Below are 21,914 nucleotides of genomic sequence, written 5' to 3' on the forward strand. Positions count from 1 at the left end.
TTTAGACAGTTGAGCATCCGGCTTCCACAAATCAGGTTTGTCTAGATCTATGTAACTGACGTGCATCGTGGGATTGATCTTTACTGGATCACATGTACGTTTGTAGAGGATAAGCTTTTGGCAGAAGACAGAGTGGTCAGCTAATTGCAGCACCAAACGGGTGTTACAAGTTGAGATGAAGGTTCTTCCCTTCCTCCTTACCATCGGTGAGGATTCATTCTGAAGTTGGTAAAAAGAAAAGTAGCTGCTACGGTGGAACAACCAGAAACTGCTGGAGGAGATAAAGTGTGTGTACTTTCTCCTTGCCCGGTAATTTTTTTTAAATCCGCAAGATACACTTTAGCATCTTTTATATTTTTCTTCAGTGATTCTTTTACTTGAAAAAACAGAAGTCTTCCCACACAGACCAATATTCAAAATCTATTAACAGTTTGTGGGGATGGGGAAGGAATCACAGGGTTGGGCTTTTCTGTTTTTTTTTTCATTTACTTCCACTTAAGCACTTAAGCTCATTGTGCCAGAAATGGTTTTTTAAATTTAACTGTGGAGAAAATGTGAGTGTGTGTGTACTTAAATATTTCTTCACAAGAGAAGGGGCTCATTGGGGTTCATCCAGCTGATGCGATGGGTTGATGTTTTCCTGCGTTTGGTCCATGCATGTTCCTGTGACATGTAATTTACATAAATGCTCTGTAAATCTTGTGTTAAAAGGACCTTGTTCCTGCTCAAAAAAAGCAATTTTTGCCTTGGTTCTGCCTCTAAACAAAAGAGCTGTCCGATTTTTGAAAGGGGCCCTTCCTCTGCCCCCTACACATGGAATCTCCAGCGGGGTGGTCCTCACGGCTTGAGGCTCCAAGTGGTGGATGTATTCGCTTTGTGCCCTATCCAGTGATGATGGAATGGAGGATGTTCTTACTGATGAGGAGTTTACAGTGTGAAAGGGGAACGTGGTTGCCTGAAGCCAGGAAGCTAGTGCACAGAACCTAGACCTTGTTTACCTGTGATGCGCTCACCTGGTGTGACGTGGCATCCTGGGACTGCGGGGCTCCCAGTGGGGCCAGTGAGACCCCACGGGTGGGCACAAGGAGGAGAGTGGGCTTCTGAGTAAGTGGAGGACTTGGTGCTCTGGGTTGAGGGTCTGCCTGGGATGCTGGGTGAGAACAGCAGCCCCTCCCCAAATGTCGGGAGAGCACGAGCACCCTTCAGCGTGGGCTGGATGCCCTAGTTACCAACCTACCGCTTCACATTCAAAGAGAAATTTTAAACCATGCTTCGCTCCTAAACTGTGTTTTTAGGCTTAATTAAAATTATCTGATTCTCATAAGCCCTGTTTTCTTGTCTTAGGATCCTGTGGTGAATCCCCTGCTGTATTTCACGTTGAACTTTTGGGTTCTTGCACGTTTTCTCTCGCACACGCTGCAGTTGCTTGTCGTGTTGCGCTTGGCCCAGTCTCCACAGAACCAAACCCCTGCTCCCCTCTGTCCCTTCTCGCGTGCGCATTCCTGTCCTCCCTTACATCTCTCTGCCTCTCCATAGTCTCCCCTCTAAGAGGGGAGCCCTCTGGGTCTACTCTGCACCCCTGCTTTCACTGCAGGGCTCTTGAGGCTTTGTAGATCCGAGTCTGGCTCCTCATTGTACAGATGGGAAAACTGAGGGCTGGGGAGGTTGTGCTCCTAGCCGACTTACAGCTGGGTAAGTGACCCTCTGGGAGCCAGTCCCCCACTTACCGAATCCAGGTCTGTGCCTTCTCCACACACAGGGTTATGGCTGCTTGTGCTGTGGTTTTTCGTACTGTCAGGTCACATGTGGTCAGGGCTGGGCCCTCCCTTCTTCATTCTTCCTGGCTGATGGCTCAGAGGATGTCGTCCGAAATGGTCAAAAGGGGATGAGCCAGGCACATACACTCTAGAATTGACCTGGAGTTGGACTGTTTTCTTTGGGAACCTAAGGATAGAGGTTCCATATGGAAATGTGCGTTATCAAAGGATCAGGATGATGAAAATCACAAAATGCTGGTGAAAGAAATCAGAGTTAAATACCTTGTTCATGGATCAGATGATGCAATGTGTAAAGATGTCAGTTCTTCCTAAATTGATCTGTAGATTTAAGAGAACTCCTGTCAAGTTCTCAGCTTTGTGGTAGACATAACAAACTTTTCCTAAAATTTATGTGGAAAGGGAAAGGCCCTCGAATAGCCAAAACAGCTTTGATAAGAATAAAGTAGGAGAAATCATTCTTCCCCATGCTAAGGCTTCCTGTGTAGCCACAGTTGTCAAGAGTGTGGGTTAGACCCACAGTGCAGTGGAATGGGGTGGGGAACTCAGACCTACACAAAGTGGCCAATTAATTTTTGACCAAGGAGCAAAACCAATTCAATGGCGGAGGGATGACCTGTTCCATAAATCGTATTGGAGGAATTGGACATCCATAGGCCAAAAAAAAAAATCTAGACCTGAATCCCACACCTTATACAAAAATTAAGGATCATAGATCTCAGTGTAAAATGTAAAACTACAAAACATCTAGCAAAATAGAGAAGTCTTCAAATCTGAGGATGAGGCAAAGAGTTCTTAGATTGAAACTAAAAGCACAGTCCCTAAGACGAAAAATGGATAAATTGGACTTCATCAAGATGAAAACTTCTGTTCTGTGGAAGACTGTAAGAGGATGAAAAGATACTGGAACTGGGGGTGCCCCTGTGTTTGTAGACCTGCACTCACCCTTCCTGACTCTGACAAGTGTCAAAGTTAAGTGGTAACATCCGGACCTTACTGGCTAAAGTTAAGATTTCAACATAGTCCATATTTAAAATATATCTTTTTCTTTCTGGTCATGCCATTAACTAAATGTTTTGAGGAACTTTATGGTTATTCCCGTAAACGTACAAATCCTAATCATGTTGAGAATTTTTTTCCATCATCCTGAGCATTTGAATAAGCGTTGGTGATTTTATAATCCTAGAGGAGGGTTTATATTTATCCTGATTACCTTACTTAAAATATCCTTATAGAACTCAAATTTCTAAATTTTACATTGGAAATATGGCATAAACCTGAGAAAAATGAAAGAGCGATAAATCCAGTCGTAAGATAGTAACAAAGGAAAACACAATAATTGGGAAGTGATGTGACGTCTCGAGATGTGGGCCCAGGCTCTGGAAGGACGTGAAGGTGCTGCTGATGGGTTTGCGCGCAGTCCCGGAGCAGCCTTCGCCAGGCTCCGAGGATGAGGCCCTGCGGTCTCACCACCCTCCTAGTGGTAGGTCAGTGGGTGGGGAGCGGGCGGGCGCTGGGGACTGAGATCCAGAGCTGCGAGCCGCTGTGTGGTCGACACAGGGAGAGCTGATGGCACCCCAGGTCCGGTTACTGTGGCGGGGATAAAAGAGAAGCGCGTGGATGCCTAAGAGGTTGGGATTTCAAGTTTCCTCGGGGTTTCTGATACTCTGTCATCTGCTGCCTTCGGCCTCCCTCCCCTGGAGCCATCCTGCTCTTCGCATGTACTGCTGGCTGGCTCGCCCAGCATGGAATTCTTCCCGCCCAACTCGGAGCAGGTGCCGCGCCTGGGAGCCTGGTAGTGTCCTTCACAAGTTTGCACGTGTAGTAGGGTACCACATGAGTACTTGCTGGGTTTTTAAACTATGTTTTCTTCCCTATTTCATGCTTTCTGAGACGTTTCACGTTCTGTGTATTTGATCTTTTCAACTACGGTGGAAGGTGATAGGTGTTATTACCAATATTTTATCACTGAGAAAGATGAGACCAGAGAAGTTAGCTGACGTATGGTTTGTGTTCAGGGCGAGGAGAGGTTCCCGGTCTGCCTGCTTCTACTCCCCTGGACAGGTGGGTTCTTGCCAGGACAGCACAGTCTCTCTGCAGAAAAGAAAAGCTTCCCACAGAGATGACAAATGTGCCTCCAGCAGCTGGGTGGGAGGGAGGCGGCCGTCAAGGGTGCTCCCTAAGCCTTATAAAGCCAGCGGCTTAGGAGAGAGGCGTTCTGAAGGTTCCTGACAGCCATAAAATTCCAAACATGGAAATGATTGCTTTGTTATATAAAGCATTCGTTCCAGCATTAAATAATAAACTCCTGACACCAAGAATGGAAACCATCCCTGTTAGGCTGGTCTGTTTACTCGGCGCTTACCCAGCTGTGGAGGTGGCTCTGGGGCACACACTCCCCCCTTGGGGGTATTCCTGGCTCTACGGGTTGTCCTATTCTGACCCGACACCCACAGGCTCTGCAAATTCCTGTGGGGTCCAAGTTTGCCAGAATGAGGCCAGGATGGAAAAAGAGAGGAGCTCCAGTATCACCTCCCTTCTTGCATTTCCTAGGCTGGTTTTTCCTTCGCTTTTCTAAGACTCAGGGTTTGCCTGGAAACTCTGGACTACAATATAAGTAAGAAAAAGAATTCTTCCCAGAGTGGGGGCGGTGAGGGAGAATGGTCTCTGTCTTAGTGAGATTCAGCCGTACATTGGGGGCTTTACTTGACTTGCATTTTCAGTTCAAATTTATGACTTGGCTGTAAATCTCTCTTTCCTTCGTTACAGAACACATGAGAACTTTAATTTCTACTGTTGTAATTCTTGGTCTTATGGAGCTTCTTTGTCCAAGAATAATAATATAAATGGCGTTTTTGATAAAGTAGAAAGTGTCTCAAAAAATCACTTTTATTTTCTCTTCACTGAAGTTACAAACGATTTATGTGTTTACTTTTCTGTCATACATTCTTATTCCTAAAATGAAAGGAGAGTTAGATGGGTGTCTTGAGTATCAAAGCATGGAAAATACACTCTTTGGAATTTTGTATGGGAAATTCTCAAGCAAGGGATCCTGTGGTCCATGTCCTTTAACATCAGCAACTGTTCGCGCCTTTTCAAGGAGCAAAATGTAGACGCAGCATGGGCGAAGTGATCTACATGTTTCCTTGATAGTGTTCTTTTAGCTTACAGGTTGAAAGAATACTAATTAACCTGCCGTAAACCATGGAATAGTCTTTATAGATTGATAGGTTTTAATAAAGTCTTGCTTAGAAATGTGATGTGGAGTAGGGTTCCTCTCTCTCATAGCCTTTCTGCATTGAGTTTACAAAGTTTCATCCTGAAGACTGTGTGCTCATTACAGATCCAAAGTGAGGAGCAGAGGGGAGGAGCAGCCAAAGTTGGATGCTAAAGCATCCAGCTTTAGCCTGAATGGATGTAAAGTGAAGAGAAACACTGTGTGTTTCCATGGTGATACCATGGCACTGATTGTAGGTCAACCTCAGGCAGAAACCAAGGAGGGGCTCTGGGTGGATGGAGTTGTGTGTAAAGCTAGCCAGCTTCTGTCTTTCCTACCCATCTTTCATCTATCTTCCTTCCTTCTATCAGTCATCTATCTATCCTTTCAATTTATTCTATCTCCATTCATCTACCTCTCTTATCTGTCTTACTATATTATCCTCATTGGTTGCTTCAGAACACAAGATCGCCCTACTTATATAAATTTGCAGTGAGTTTGACATAGATAGTCTTTTGGACCTCAGTCTACCAGATGCTAAAGTAGCTCCAGAGTTAAAAATACCTGGACTTTCTGCGTGGAAAAGGAAATGCAGCGAGGACATTTTAGCCCTGATGCTTGGGACGCCTGAGGAACCTGCTCCTGCCGCAGACGCTGGATCCTTTACGTAACACATGAGCCAGGCTGGTGTTTCACACACTTTAATGATGGAATAATCATCGATTTCCCTCTGTCCTTTCCCCACATGGCCACTAAACAGTTAAATAGTCACCAGGCACTTTCCCTGATTATGAATGCAGCATCTGTCCAGTCGCTTATTTGAAGTCATTCTGTATGTTGGTGTCTGCTGCTCATTTGTGATTAACTCCATCAATACATAGTCCTGGTCTGTAAAACAGAGGGGTCATACTCGGTTCTGTAGGACACTGACCCGTGAAGGTGTCACAGCCTGGCTTTGAAGATAAGCCACTCGTATATGTTACAAAAACAGACTGTAAGCAGCCATCTGAGGCCTCATGAGACTTGTGCAGGAATCTGTGTGGCCAGAGCTCAAGGCTGGGATGTCACTGAGACAGGGCAGGGACTGGGGGCATGGAAACAGGCAGTGGGGTGAGAGGTTGTCCCTGAGGAGGGCGTCCGGATCAGGCGGAGAGCTGGGCAGGACATCCGGTGGCAAGAATGCTGACCAGTGGTCACAGAGTGGAGGCTCGAGTGGAGACTCTAGGTGTGGCTTTCATGGGAAAAGTTCTGGACTTGGACAGAGGTGGTTTTCTTCATAGATCTGGGGGCCTGGGCAAGAAACATAACCATTATTTGCACCTCGATTTCTTACCTGTAACATCAGTTGTTATAAGGATTAAAAGAGATTATTTAGGACGCATAGGACAGGGCCGTGTAGTCAATACTTCTGGCTATGCAGGCTGCACGCTGTGTGTTGTGGTGCTTACCAGGGAGTATGGCTGTGTGCTGGTAAAACTTTATTTCCAAAAACAGCCCACAGGCTGGATTTGTAATTTTCCAACCTGTGATTTAGATAAAATTCGTGGAGTGTGGAAGTTATTCAATAAATAGTGTCTCCCTTTCCCTCTTCTAGGTTTCGAAAGATGATAGCAGCCTGGGATTTCTGAGTCATATCTGGAGGTTCTCCGAGCTGACTGCTTAGTGGCATGATTTAGTAGTGGAGCTGAAATAGAACACCTGCGTGGAGGTACTGACTCCGCCTCCCACCCAGCCTTTCTGAGTCTGTGGGGTCAGGAACCTGAGTGGACGCCCCTGTGAGGCCGACATGAACATCTCCCCTTTAAAGAGGAGCTGTGGCTTCACGCGGAAAGCGCCTGTGTTCCTTTAGGCCAGGATCTTAACAGCTGGAGCTTTCCAAAGTAAGACAACATTTAAAATGAGAGTGAATAGTGAGTGTCCTTTGAGGTTGGCTTCAAGGGAGGGACCCCCCCCAATACTTAAATGTTCATCTGAGAAATTTTTAAAACTTGAGCTGAACTTTGTCTTTTAATATTTCTACTAGCTTAAATGGTTGATCCTCAGCCTTTACTATATGTCTGCCTTTACTAGTGGGATTTTTCTTTTCCTATAGATTCTTCTTGTTGTAGCCTTTTCTTTTCCACTTAGAGAAGATCCTTTAACATTCCTTTTAGGGTAGGTTCAGTATTGATGAAGTCTTTTAGTTTTTGCTTGTCTGAGAAGTTCTTTATCTCTTCTTCAATTCTGAATGGTAACCTTGCTGGGTAGAGTATCCTAGGTTGCAGGTTTTTACCTTTCAGCACTTTAAATGTATCATGCCACTCCCTTCTAGCCTGCAATATTTCTGCTGAAAAATCAGCTGATAGCCTTATGGGAGTTCCCTTGAATGAGACTCTTTGTTTCTCTCTTGCTGCCATTAGAATCCTCTGTCTGTAACTTTTGCCATTTTAATTATGATATGCCTTGGTGTGGGTCTCTTTGAGTTCATCTTGTTTGGGATGGGACCCTCTGTGCTTCCTGTACCTGGATATCTGTTTCCTTCTTTAGGTTTGTAAAGTTTTCAGCCATAACTTCATCAAATACATTTTTACCCTCTTCTCTATCTCTCCTTCTGGAACCTCATAACGTGGTTGTTAGTGTGCTTGATGTTGTCCCAGAGATCGTTTAAACTGTTCTCATTTTTAAATTTGCTTTTCTTTTTACTGTTCTTCTTGTGTGATTTCCATTATTCTATCTTCCAGATCACTTATGTGTTCTTCACTATCACCTAATCTGCTTTTCTTTCCTTCTAGTGTGTTTTTCATTTCACTTATTGTATTCTTCAATTCTGACTGGTTCTTTTTTAAAAAAATATTTTCTAGTTTCTTACTAAAATTCTCACCATGTTCATCTATTCCTTTCCCAAGTTTAGTTAGCATCCTTATTACTAATGCTTTGAATTCTTTATCCGGTAAATTGTTTATTTTTGCTTCATTATCTGTTGTGAGCACAACATCATCTGTTGTCTTACCCCCATGGTGTGCTGGCAGCTCTCAACTTTTAGGAGGAGGGGCTGAAGATGGAGGGGTGAGGGCTGCAGCCAGGTGTGAGCTGGGCTTCCCCTCTGCTCGATGGCATCAACACCCTGTCGGGGCTGGGCCAGGTCCCAAGTTGCTGGAGCAGAAGCCCTGAGGGTCAGTTCCAAGCCAACTCCATTCCCTTTAAGTGTATGTTTTCCGCGCTCCCCGCACCAGTCCCGTCGCCCCAGCAGTGCTGAAGCAAGAGGTGCCTGTGTGGGCTCTCAGCGGGGTTGGGGGGTTTGGCCGCTGACAGAGGTCAGGGCTGCTTCTGACTCGCCACCTGTGTAAGCGCCGCTAGTGGTTGCCGCCACCCCACTCAGTCGCTGCTTTAGGTCTGAGCTGCTCTGAGTCTTACAGCTGGGCCCTCTCCCCATCATGAAGCAAGCGGGACTGGAGCGGTCGCTTGGCTGAGGCTATGGGAAACCAGCAGCTGCTGGAGCAGCCCTCGCTCCACCCTGCATGGGAGCAAGCCGGCGTGCACACTCCTCACCGTGGAGCCCAGGCTTCCCACAGCCCTCCCGTTAGTCCATGGGCCCTCCAACCAGCCAAGGGCACTCATCTTCACTGTGTCGGACCCCAGGACCAGGGAGCCTGATCTGTGGCCAAACCGCTCACTCCCCAGGGCAGATCTCTGCTCCTGTGAGCTCCCTCTTCCTCTGAGTCCCCTCCGTGGGGCACAGCTCCTGACCAGATCACTTCTCTTCCTACCCTATTCCATGTGGCTCTTTCTTATAGCCCCAGTTGTACAGGAGTCTTTCTGCCAGTCTCCAGTTAGTTTTCAGTGAGAATTGTTCCACATGTAGATGTAGTTTAGATTTGTTCATGGGGCGAGGTGAGCTCCACATCTTCCTGCTCTGCCATCTTGATCTCCTCCTCAAAACTTAAGCTGAACTTTGGGTGAAGAACAAGCTGGAAGGGACTCGTTCATCAGGCTAGGATTTGATGGCAGGACTGTGCAGAGCAGCTGTGGGGTTGGCTGGGAAAGGGAGAGCACCGGAGGGAAACACCCGGTAAACAGTAGGTGTCTACCCTGTGCTCAGGTGGCCTCCCAACAGGCCAGTATGTGCTTTTCCCACCAACACACCCCCACACACGTGCTCCTTTCCCTGTCCGTGCTTCTGTTTTCCTCTAGGCAACCCCTCAGGGAGCAAACTGGTTTTGAGTTTATAAAATGCTGAGCAGCAGCACAATTAGCACAAAAAATAGCTTTCTCGTAGTTTTATTGTCTTCAGAGAGCGGTCAGTGTGTTTTAGCACCAAAAACGCTCAATAGTCAATAGCGGGCTGTGTTTTCATTTATTTATGTTGTTTACAGCTCCATGTGCATAAACTAGTCATGTGTTTCGTGGGCTGGACAAGACTGCAGTGAGCTGTGAGCTGGTTGGGTCAGGGTGCCCTCTGGTTTGATCAAATGTAGCGAGCACCACCACCAGGAAAAGCGGACTTAGCAACTTGTGTGTGACTCATTATAACTTTTCATTTGTTTGCTGTATTTTTATTGAAACTTTAGTGTTTAGCTCTTTTAGGAATGATGGCTTGGTCAGAATATTAGGAAAAAAATTAACAGTTTCAGAAAAATTCAAGGGCACAAATCAGCATTTTGGGTACATTCGAGCTTGTAATTGGGAAAGGCTGTTGCACGTCATAAAGGTTATTTGTCCCAGGTACTTGGCACTTGGGGAAAATGCCAGCCTAGCAATGGCTCTTGAATCTCTGGCATCAGCAATTTAATTCCTGTTTTATTGATAAGCTTCTTTCTCATTATTTTGGATTCCATAGGTCCTATGTTCTCTTGCTTTGTTTTATCTACTGTTTCATTTCATCTTAGACACTTATTTTCAAAAATACGCTAGCAGTAAGTATAGTCCTTGGGACCGACACGCCTGATAAGAAAAAAAGTCTCATTAATGGAGGAAGATGCTAATCAGTGGTGGTTTTGGCCAGCTCTCACTGGGGTAGACACCTGCAGAATCCATTGTTGATTGAGTTAATGAGAACCGTGTAGATCGGGGAGGTTTCCTGCCCCACAGATGTGAATAAGATTGCAAGAATCTAATTCTGGACCCCATCAGAGCCAAAACCTTGTGAGAAGGGGCCAGGGACAAGCTTGTGTGCGCGTAGTGAAGGATTTTATATAACTTAAATGAGTATTTATTTGTGAGCAGAGGAAATGTCAAGGTGAATGATATGAAGTGCTTTCTTCTTAAATTATAATTATAAGGAAATAGAAGACACACACAGATGTGACTGTGTCTTCACAGTTGAGTGTTCAGCTCTACCTGTGAAAGCATTCTGAACTTCCCTTTCCTTCTCTTACAGGTGACATCACACAAAAAGGATATGAAAAGAAGAGATCGAAATTGATTGGAGCCTACCTGCCCCAGCCTCCGAGTACGTAAACCTTGATGAGTAGCATAAAGCATCCCATTTTAAGAGTTAACTGTAACACGCGAGAGAACAGCTGAGCACAAGTCCTCCCTCAGTCCCCAGTCTGCATGCAGATCACGCCATTGAGGTGGCACTAGGCACATCCTACTCCTTTGTGTGATTGCAGGATATTTTGTGAATTTAGAAGATACATACGACTTTTCTATAAATGTGCCTAATAAATTTAATAGGTATTTTATTCATAGAGCTGCAGTAATATGTTTGATTACTTTAAAATGGCTACAATCATAAAAAATATGAGAGCATTTATGGTTTAAACATGACTTTTGTCTTAGTGAGTTAAATTTATTGATAATGGTTTAAATTAATCCAAGGTTTTCGTTGACGTCATTGGTGCGGGGTGGAGGGCCAATCTAGAAATCTAGAAAAATGGTGTAACATCCTGCCTGGTATTATAAAATTGTAAAGGTTGGTTGTTTCTTGAAACGTGATTGTCAACGTAATGGATTCTTCCCCAAGTACAAATCCTGTTTAATTCCAGCGTTTGCACGTGTGCAAGTGTGTAGAATTTCTGCCCTCAAGCTGGGTTCTGTACATTTCAGGGCAAGGAAGATGATACTGGGCTGCAGTTGTAACACTCCGTTCTGATGTAAGCTCAGTTCAGCCCAAGGGCAACCTTGAGAATTTTCTGGGCATCAGGAATGGCTTAAAGCTAACACAAGTCCTCCAGGAGGAAGGACAGCAACAGAAATAGACTCTCCAGTGTTCAGTGTTGGAACAAATGTGAAGCTCTGCTGAGCCGCTTCTGCTAGAAGAGGTTCAAGTCTGCATGTGCAGGCCCAGCGCAGGCCCGCCGGCTCTCCGGGCTGTGACACAGCCTCCAGTGCCGTGGGCGCAGAAGGAGTGTCCCCACGTGTGGCTCACATTCCAGGACACTTAACTTGTGTGTTGAGTTTCTGCTGCTTTTTTAGCTTTGTTTGGTTGTGTGTGATTTCTTTCTTTTCTCGGTACTTAAGAGAGTTAACATAAAGATGGACCGGCTGCGTGGGCCTGCCTTAGCTGACGGCCTGGGTTTTCCTGCTGTCTAGTCTGTAAAAGGAAGAAGCTCTGCGCTGTCTGAGTGGATGAAAAATAAGTGTGTTGTCTAGCTGACCCCATGTGTGAGAGACTTTAGAGCACACGTGGGCAGACGACTAGATGTGGTCTCCCCGCTTTCCTCCTCTCGTGCTCCAGCAGAGCTGTTGTGATGAATTCCTGTCTGCACTTGGCCCCTCCTGGTCTTAGAGGAAGGCTGGCGGGGAGACTGTAGGCCCTTTGGGTTGCTAGATTTTATTGTCCGTGCCTTACCAAACAAAAGTGAAACAGAAGCAGTTCTGCACCTTCCCAGAAGATGGCTCTGGAGCTGTGACAGTGCCAGGAACGTGGCTGACCCGTGTTGCTGAGCGCTGAGGGTGGCCCTGTGTGGCGTGGTCCCTTTGATGTTCTTTATGCTGTTCTGCATGGGGTCGGCCGCTCTGCTCGGTGCTGTAACAAATTTAAAAAAAACTAAAGTTTGAATTAATTAGTTTTTTTTCAACTTGTTACAGCAGCGAATGGAGCTGCCGTGGTCCGGTGTAGACTGCAGCACAGTGAAGGAGCCCCGAGAAGAATGCTGCAGGCTGGCAACATCGGGGTGTGTGACATCCGAGACGCCGCGGTCAGAGAGCGGGCGGCCAGCACCGCAGGAAACCGGCCACTGTTTTACTTTCGTTTCGGTGAGCGCACTTAACTGAGAGAGAGAGAGAGAGAGAGAGACACACACACACACACACACACCCCACGGCAGGGCACGTTTGCAATGGACTGTCCACCTAATGCCTTTCTAAACAGAAGTGAGGGCTCAGCCTTGGGGGAACATAGGAGGTCCTGTTTCTGAGCCCCTGTTCTCCATTTGAACTTGTGCGACTTATCGAGGCCACTGTGCTCCTTGGGCAAAGAGCTTGTCACAGACCCCGGACCATGATCATCCTGCTGACTCAGGGCCCAGTTTTTGAGTGTTTTCTATTAAAATATAATACTCGGTTTTTACAACCATATTTTTGCATTTGGAGCACCACTTACAAAACACTTAAGAAAGAAGAATGCATGACAGATCATACAGTTCTTCCTAAAATTGTTGATATTCCGCTAAACTTTGTCTCATAGCCAGAGACCTGGGTGAAGGATGAACTCTAATGAATCCTGGCCTCTGAGATCTGCTTCAGGGAGTAAGGTCTGTAGCTCCATGGTATTCCTATCTCCAGAGGGCAGTTATGGAGTTTTGAAATTGAAAAATTGAACCAGTTAATCATAGAGTGTATTCTTAGAGGTCGTGATCCTATTCGGAGGTCACAATTATTTTAGTGAGCAATATTTTGAATATAAGAAGCCCAAAAAGATGAGTTCAGTGCGCCTTTTAGTACAATAAGGAATAAGCATTTATAAGCTTCAGGGTTTTACCTCAAATAAAAGGCATTGTTTGAGAATCAGGTACAGACACTAAGCTGTTATGTCACAGTTGACCCCCAGGATCTTAGAGGAGGGAACCCAGCCGGGTCTCTCCGCTGTGGCTCTGCCCTCCTCTCCATGCCAGCCTGCTGACGGGCGTGATGCCTGTCTGTGTGGGGAAGAGCAGAGCGGTGGTAGGCGGGCGGTGGAGTTGGGCATTAGCTGCAGGGGCCCCGTCGCAATTTCTGTATGCTTCACTGCTGCACCTGTGGATGTGTGAGGCTGTGAGAGCTGCTTGGGAACACTGCTCCCTGGCCCTTGTGGCCACGCCATTCCCACTGGGAAGGAGAAGGCAGGTTCACCCATGATGCTGGGATTGGGCGACCAGATGCCCAGGTAGTTTTGCAGTTCTTATTGCTGATCTGTATTTCTGAGAAGTTGCCCTGGATGAATGGTCACACGTATAAGACTGTCTCTGGGAAGCAGTAGGAGAGCACGTGGATCTAAATCAGAGAATTCTTTCTTGACTAGGTCAGTCTTAGACATGATGCTTTTGGTGTAGGATCTTTTTTTTTTTTTTTGCAGTACGCGGGCCTCTCACTGTTGTGGCCTCCCCTGTTGCGGAGCACAGGCTCCGGATGCGCAGGCTCAGCGGCCATGGCTCACGGGCCTAGCCGCTCCGCGGCATGTGGGATCTTCCCGGACCGGGGCACGAACCCGTGTCCCTTGCATCGGCAGGCAGACTCTCAACCACTGCGCCACCAGGGAAGCCCTGGTGTAGGATCTTTATGAGAAATATCTTGTTTTCCTTTTTAGTTACCCTTATCCTGCCATACACTTTTCTAAAAGTAGTTTGTGTTTTGATGAACTTTACTTCTTTTTTTTTAACATTATTTTTATTTATCAGAGAAAAAGTTAAGACTTCTCTAGAGGGACTTCCATGGTGGCGCAGTGGTTAAGAATCCACCTGCCAGTGCAGGGGACATGGGTTCGAGCTCTGGCCCAGGAAGATCCCACATGCCACAGAGCAACTAAGCCCGTGCAGCACAACTACTGAGCCTGTGCTCTAGAGCCCACGCTCCACAACAAGAGAAGCCACGGCAATGAGAAGCCTGCGCACCGCAACGAAGACCCAATGCAGCCATAAATAAATAAATAAATTTATATATTAAAAAAATTTTTTTAAAGACTTCTCTAGAAAGTATTCTAAAGATATTTCAAATATACTTTGGAGATTTGTTTGGGACACACGATTATGAATTAGGATGGCTTCCACAGCCTTCAGCAACAGCTGAGCACCCTAGTCTGAGCTCCCAAGCATTACCCCATCCCAGGCAAAGCGCTGGGGAAGCAGGTTTTTTCCTGATTTTCTTCTCTGCACAGAAGTGAGTGACTGGGGAACCCAGTCAAAGATACGCTGTCTTCAGGGAGCACAGTGTTGAATGCTCACCTAAGGCTGGATGAGGGAAAGTGTGCCAGAGCTAGAAAGAAAAAAGAAAATTATGTATTTAATGAAGTAACGGGTCAGAATATATTGAAAATCATTATCAAAGAGAAAATATTATTCAGGAGAACTTACTTGGTTCTAGTTGTCTTCCAGTTTTTCATTAGTCTTTGAAACTATATATTTTTCATTAGTCTCTGAACCTGATAAAATTTGTGAAAATAGAAGATAAAGTCCACTCTCTACCACTCTCTCCAGGGGTATCTTAATCACGTGGTGTTAGCTTCTATATGAGTCTTCACTGCTTTCATGACAAGGCCATGGTGATGTGAGGTAGTAACATTCCAACATTACCATAAATAGTGAAACTTTCCTTGACCAAATAGTCCCTCTATTCTCATGATGCATGTATTGGCTAGATATTACTTTCCACGTGATTGGCATCAAATGTTTCTGAGTGGTGAGTGATTTATATAGATCCAGTCTTCTCCAGGCCCATCTCGCCTTTCCTCCAACAGCAAGCGTCTTGTGCTCAGTTACAAGGACTTACTGTGACTGTGTAGTTGTGAAAATCTTGGTGAATTCGGCTACCGTGACCAGAGGGCAAGTCTGTCTGTTTCCTTCCTGCTCGCTGGGGATCGGCTGTGGGATCCACGTGAACAGCCTACTCAGAGAGGAGCCTCTCTTGGCTAGGGCGAGTTTATTGTCCACTTTTGCTCTTTTGGAGAAGGCAGACGGCCCCACCCAGAGAGCAGACTCGTCTGCATCAGAAGGGCTTCACGGATAGCAGCCTGACCTCTCTTCACCTCCTCCAGCCTACATCCGATGTCACACTGCATGTGAGGCATTCTGTACGTGCTTGTGCCCTCTGCCTGTACCTGTGCATCTTTTAAAGCTCAGTGCAGTGTCACTTCGACAAGGATTTCTTGCCTGATCCCTGGGGTTAGGACAGGCCGTTGTGTTTTATATTCTCCAGAAAATGAAGCTTACTGGCCCTGCTGTGGTTGATCGGTTCTGCTTCTTCACATTAACAACTGCTCTGCTTCTCTGGTGCCAGGTGCACAATTTGGTCTATATTTTCATCCTGCCACAGAGTTTGTCTCCCAAAATGCAGCCCTCACTTCCCTGGGCACAGCAGTGTGTTGCCTGTCTGACCTGGGTTGTGGGGACACAGAGCTGGTCCTAGGGGACTTCTAAGGCCATGCCATCTGTTCATGATGGATGGGGTGTAGCCTGCAAGGTTAAATGCCAGAAAAAGAGAAATACGAGTAGTTAAGTCAGGGTGGCCTGCGACTTAGCATGAATTCTTTCCAGACTGAGTTGCTACAGGAAATGAACTTTCATCACCTAGAGGTAAATGACCTGTATCCTAGGTAAGCCCTGGTCATGATCTTGATACACAGCTTGCTACTCTCAGTTGTCTAAGTAGTAGTCTTATTTTATCACACACAGCTGGTGATTATTGATGGGTTTCTTCTTTTTGGTGGCATGAACCAATCAGGTTCCTCCCCCAGACACCAGTAGTTAACAGGGAACAGCTGAGCCTCTACAGAAGGCGGAGCTGGGCATGGAGCAGGGAGAGTGGTGTCTACTTTGGGTCTGGCTCATATAGGTTTTTGTGGGCAATCTATAAGGAAAACGCAGAAATCCGAAGCCCTGATCCTGACCATATACTCTCATTGCCTCCGAACTTCCCAGCTGAGCAAAGCCAAGTGCTGGGATGTGGAGATGAGACACAGATGCATGATGGTAGGGGCTCTTGTGAAACCCTGAACTCCAGGTCATCTGTACTTTTCCAGGCATGAGTCCCTACGAAAATTCAAACATGAATAGGAAAATGGTTAGCAAATTTATACTGATTTATTGCAAGGCTTCATGTGAATGGAGGGTAAGGTAGACACAAGAGGGACAGTAATGTAAGAATCAGGCCAGCATGGTCAGGGAGATGTTACAGTGCTGATGGTGAGATTTCTGTCTATTTTGTGCTGTTCTCATTTGCGTCAGTATGAAGTGAATGTAGTAAATTTCTCACCTGTACTACAGTTGTCCTATTTATTTTCTGGCAAACTCCTTGATGGTACTTACGTTAGAAATAAGTGCTGTTGTGTGAAGGAAAGTATAATTAGGTCCTAGAAGAGAATGGGACAATTCAAAAATTGTTTTTGTACAAACTTGAAATATGGAAAAATCCTTGTCAGTTTTACCAACTGCCTAAAGCATGTTTTCACTTAAGTGAGAGCCCTTTGGGTCCCGGTGAGGTCGAGGGACCCTGAGATCCACGAATGCTGTGTGCAGGGAGCAGAGAGCCTTGGGTCACGGTGAGGGTCCTGGCAGTAGCAGTCACTCCTGTATTAATGTTTCCATGGCTGCACCCCAACACATGTGGGAACCGAGGTTCAGAGGCTGCGCGATTTGTCCCATTATGCAATTAGTAAAAATAAGACCAGAATTTGAATCAAGATGTTTGTTTTAAATCTTACATACATTTTTATGCAGGTTATCTTGTACACATCCTTCATGATTTCTTTTAAAAATATGTTGAAAACCAAGGTTTTTCAGTGTATTTCCCTTACTGTCTGAATTTAGAAATACTTTTTCTGGCAGGTGTCTATACTGCAGGTCTTCTGGCCTGTAGTGCACCATTGTGTCTGGGTGAATGGACCAGCCCCTGTGGGCCTTATTCTTAGGTTAATAGGAGGATTATTGTGATTTCTATTATCTAGTTTACCATAGCGTTAATGAAATATCTGCATTTATTTAATAATCTGAAATTGGTGGGTTGTTTAGGTGCCAGAACTATATTGTTAGGATTTTCTTTGGGGAACCTTTCTTTTTTTACTGAAGTAAAGTTGATTTACAATATTATGTTAGTTTGGGGGAACCTTTCTTAAACATGTGTTAGAAGTAATTGAAGTTCTAATAAAAATGGCTTATTTCTCTGCTTTCTCTCCCTTGGGCTTAAACAAAGTTTTTACATATGGATGGGAAAAAAAGCATTTGGAGGAGTGAATAGCGATAGGACAGGGCAAAAACTTGGGAAGAGTGTTTCTGTGTGACAGGAACCTGGAGGCACGAGTGGGAGGTGGCTGGCGAGGAGGGTGTGGTGGAGGGAGGTTGGCAGTCAGGGAAGGAGCTTAGGGCTCGGTTCTGTGGTCCACAGGGTGTAGAGACATGAACCAGTCAGAGCCCTGCTTGGATTGAAGAGAGAGACTGACATTCCGGGCTGCAGTGGCCCTGGTGGCAGAGAGGGTGCTGGGAGCTGCAGGTGGTGTGTGACTGTGAAAGCACCCGGGCAGGGCTGAGCGCTAAGCCTGGTGACCTTTCTAACCTTGAGGATAAAGTGTAGGGTGGGGAAGAGAGGAGTCCCAGGGGATGGAGGTGTTTGAGGGAGTGGAGAGGTGGGGTGCCATGTGCAGAAGTGTGAGGGCCCAGGAAGGTGCACGCTCAGCAGCGGGACGAGGTGTGTTTTGCTCTCTCCTGTGCTGTCCTTTTGTTTCCTCTTTTCCTCTTATGCACCTCTGGTCTTCTTCCTCTGATGAGGAGTTTTATTTACAGTCCCGTGGCAATTCTAGAGGAAACAAAAGCTCTCTGAGGTTGTAGTATATGAATTGATGAGTTGCAGCACTCTGCACGAGCCTTGAAAATTTCACTTACTGGTTCAGCAGTGCTTCCGGAGACCCTCCCGTGAGCCAGGGGCAGCACTTGGCCAGAGGCAGACAGCGAGTCAGTCATTGCCTTCTCTGGGCTCTTAACCTGCCCCTGTCCCAAGCAAGGATCGATGTGTGCACACCTTCATGTCACACAACCTCAGCAGTTTTCACCTGCTCTGAGTTTGTTCCTGGGCAGCAGTCTGGAATTGTAGCAGTTTCCATCTCTCTTTATAAGAATGCTCTTGAACAGTAGTTCTGTGGTGAGATCACAAAAATACCTCTTCATGGATTCAAAGTACCAGCTGGACTTGGTCCATGTAACCAGTGATCATTGCACCTGGAGTGCAGCACTGAACAGCAGGTAGCCTCCGCTTCAAGGGCCTGGCCTCTGCTTGGGCTCTGAGTGACAGCAGGTGCCCAGGAGCACCAGGAAAGGATGCCCATCACAAATGGAAGGGCACTAGTGAGAGTGGCACAGACTGCTTGAGTTCAAGACCCAGTTCTGGGCCTGCATTTTCTCTCAGTGAAATGGCAGAAACTTATGTCATATGCCTATGTTAATAAATTAGTAAATATAAAGTGCTTGCACCAGTGCTGTAAAGCGTTGGCTGTTCCTATCAGTCCTGCCTAAAGATGGGAAACTGAGGCTCAGGGTCAGATCGTGATGGCAGCAGATGGGGCTCCAGCTCCAGAGCATGGCGGTGTCCCCAGTGCATTTCCCCTCAGTTTTTTGTGGGATCTGAAGCTAGTGGTGCTTAATAGATGTGTGTCGGAGAAGAGATCCAGTCTTGATCTCTGTCTCATTTTTGCCTGAGGAGAATTTTTTATCCCCCTTGCGTTGCGTGTTTCTGGACAGTTACCCCACCCACCTTCCTTGGGACGCCTCACCTTGTGTCGTAGACACACTGGTCATCTTGTGGCTTTCCTTTGAGCTAGTTTTCACCCATGCCTGAATGTGAGACCTCAGCAGTGCTGAGTACTGTGTTGTAATTATGTGTTTTACTAATTATTCGTGGTTAGCCTTACCAGGAGGGAGCCCATCGCAGCAGCAGCATGTGGTCAGCTCCTCTTACTGGGGTCATGGGCCATGGGTTATACTACCCCGGCTTCTCTTGTGGTACCAGGTCATTCTAATTTGGAGTTGCATATGTGACTGAGGTACCTTTAAGCTACCTCAAATTTCATTTACAGTGAGGTCAGATAAAAACTAATGATTGAAATATGCACACTTATATTTTAGTCTCTTTTAATGTCCTGTTGCTGGTGACCTGTTGAAGCTATTCTCCTTTTGTCTAATTTATTCATTTCTTTTTAAAACTTGGGTTGTAAGCTCTATTTTTCAGCCTATGAGAGTAAATGTTCACAGTGCTTGTATGCAGACTTAGCTTTCTGAAGACAGATGTGTAGGGACTGCAACAGGTGAGAACTAACCTACAACTCTGTATAGCTGGTCTGTAAGTGCTATGACTACACTTCCCAGAGGAAGTATATGACAACGTAGGGACCTGGAAGGGGTCAAGGTTGAAATTAATTCCAAAAAGCGTATTTGAAAGAACTAGATGGGTAACTACTGAGATTGAAAGCTAGATGTGTGTGTGTGTGTATCAGGCACTGTTTAACCTCAGCAGCTCAAAGGTGTACATTTAGCTCTGCTTCTTCCCAGAGCTGCACTATGATGTCAGTAAATGGATAAAGTATAAATCCCCAGGACAAGAGAATGGGAGAAATAGTGATGTGTTTTTAAGCTATATAAGATAGATAATTAGAGGCTCCTTATTTAGCCAAGGGGAGGAAGGCAGCAGATGAAGGTGCTGATGAAACTACGGCGGGGGGTGGGGGTAGGCGTGGCATCTAGGGAACAGGCGATCCACATCCTCCCCGTTCCCCCAGAGATGTTTGCTCTCTGGAGAAAGGGAACTAAGAGCCTCTGGAGTTGGGGACACCTGGCAGTACTGCACCCAGAGGCCCTGAATCAGAGCACATGTGCTGGAGAGTGAGAATAGCTCCAGCTAAACACTGTGAACACTGTGTTTAGTCACAATACAGGAGACCGGACGTCTCTTCTTTGGGTAAACGGAACAGCCCAGGTAAAAGACCTACTGGAAGTAGATCTGTGACGCCCCTGCCATAGGAAGAAACGCTTGCTTGCACCTCCTTCAGTGGGATTAAAGGAAAAGTTATAAAAGTTGACACAGGAGAAAAGAAAAAAATAAACAGATTTTACATAAAGATTATAGTATCAGAATGACATTTAATAATTTAACTTCTTGACAATAATTGACAGGAAAGGCAATGAATATAAATAATTTTCAAATAAATATATTTATACAAATAAATTAAAAATTTTTAAATTTACAAATAATTTTGTTTAGAATTCTAAGGTTCAATATGAACGTAAATACCAGGTAACTACTGTCTTCATTATGAGACTTAATAGTAGTCTTTGATTTCGTAAATTCTGTGCATCTGTTTGATAAAAATACAAAGTAATTTTTTAAAAGATTTGAGACAATAGCTGGAGGAGACTTGGAGCTGTGAACAGTTCAGTGACAAGGACTGTTAATTAGCAGTGTTAATACGCTTGCTAGATGAAAAACCATGGAACCTAACCCAGGCCTGCAGTGCAGGTGTCTTTTGTACAGTTCTAACATAGCAAACGTAATATGTAGGGCCCACAAACATTCCATTAAAAAGTGAGGTTCAGAAATCACCAGCATAGGAGGGATATTAAATCTCAGGGACGAATAGCTAACTCTCATGGAGCCATCACAGAAAACCAGGGACCAGACAGTTTTTTGCTAACATTGCTCTTTCTGGTTTACTTTCTCCTGAGCATTACTGACCCTTTTCTGAAGAAGCAACCATTAATCTTTAATACTCAGGGCTCAGAATTACTTTATTTCTGAACTGTAGTGATTACATCTTTCCCGTAGTACCTAGTTTTATCTAAATTGTGCCTCTGACTACTCTAGTTCTGAATAGGTATCAAGATTGTTAGAGTTAGGTCAGCTTTTGGCCAGTATCATTGAATCATTTTTATCTGACCATGTAAACAGTTTTGGTAATTCTTCAAAGCCATATTGAAATACAACTTGTTCAGTTGTTTAGCATCAAATGGAGTCAGACTGCAGAGAGTTTGAAATTTTGAATGAACAAAGATGAAAGTTTATGCTCCATCCTGGTTACCTGGATTATATTATTAAAATATCCTTTAAGACTTGTTTGCAGTTGCTTTTAATTTAATGATAAATGTAATTTAAAGAATTATTGCTTGTAGCTTACTCTGCATCACGGCACATGACATAACAGGCATTTGTGACGTGAAGGAGCCTGGACCGGTGTTTCTGAAGGCTGTAGTGTCGGGGCTCTGAGTCGTGCCCTACCCCGGATACTTCTTCCTTTCCTGTTCATTGTCCAGGATGTCCCAGCCCTCCATGCCCACTCCCCTGTGTGCTTCAGCTTGGCTGTGGGAAAGCAGAGAGTCAGAGATTTATTCTACCAAATGATTTGTTTTGCAAAATAAGTTAACTCCAGCTGCCAGTAAACCTCTCCTTACTTTGCTGTTTTCCTCATTAACCCAGGAGTGGATCAAGCGTTGCCTCCAGAGCGCCGGGCTCCAGTTACTCCTTCCTCCGCCTCTCGCTATCACCGCCGAAGGTCCTCAGGGTCACGAGATGAGCGCTATCGGTCGGGTAAGGCACCAGGTGTGGGGTCTGTAATGTGGGTGATGGTGAAATGAACGAGTGGGCACATGTCTGCAGAAGCTGTGTGAGTATGAGGCAGTGAGTTTGGATGTCCCTGTGGTTGGTCATGTGGCCCACAGATGCCATCTTATCTCAGACACAAATATACCCTCTAGGGTACACATTAAAATTCAGTAAATAATAACTCTTTTTATATTTTTAAGATAGTTTCCATTATTTAGAATTTCACAAGA

The 21,914-nt window shown here is 45.4% G+C and overlaps 1 protein-coding gene across 4 annotated transcripts in view; it reads left to right on the forward strand.

The window, feature by feature from the left end:
• DIP2C (disco interacting protein 2 homolog C) overlaps positions 1 to 21,914 on the forward strand; it is a 360,331-nt gene that overhangs the window by 163,614 nt on the left and 174,803 nt on the right. For 2 of the 4 annotated variants that reach the window (XM_060156549.1, XM_060156558.1), the window contains exons 2-4: positions 10,349 to 10,420; positions 12,004 to 12,171; positions 21,559 to 21,669. In XM_060156549.1, the coding sequence (XP_060012532.1) occupies positions 10,349 to 10,420; positions 12,004 to 12,171; positions 21,559 to 21,669 (351 nt within the window). The remainder of the gene's footprint in view (positions 1 to 10,348; positions 10,421 to 12,003; positions 12,172 to 21,558; positions 21,670 to 21,914) is intronic. The other 2 variants (XM_060156568.1, XM_060156578.1) reach the window with 1 other exon arrangement.

This window comes from Lagenorhynchus albirostris, chromosome 1, assembly GCF_949774975.1.
Source record: "Lagenorhynchus albirostris chromosome 1, mLagAlb1.1, whole genome shotgun sequence".
Taxonomy (NCBI): Eukaryota; Metazoa; Chordata; class Mammalia; order Artiodactyla; family Delphinidae; genus Lagenorhynchus; species Lagenorhynchus albirostris.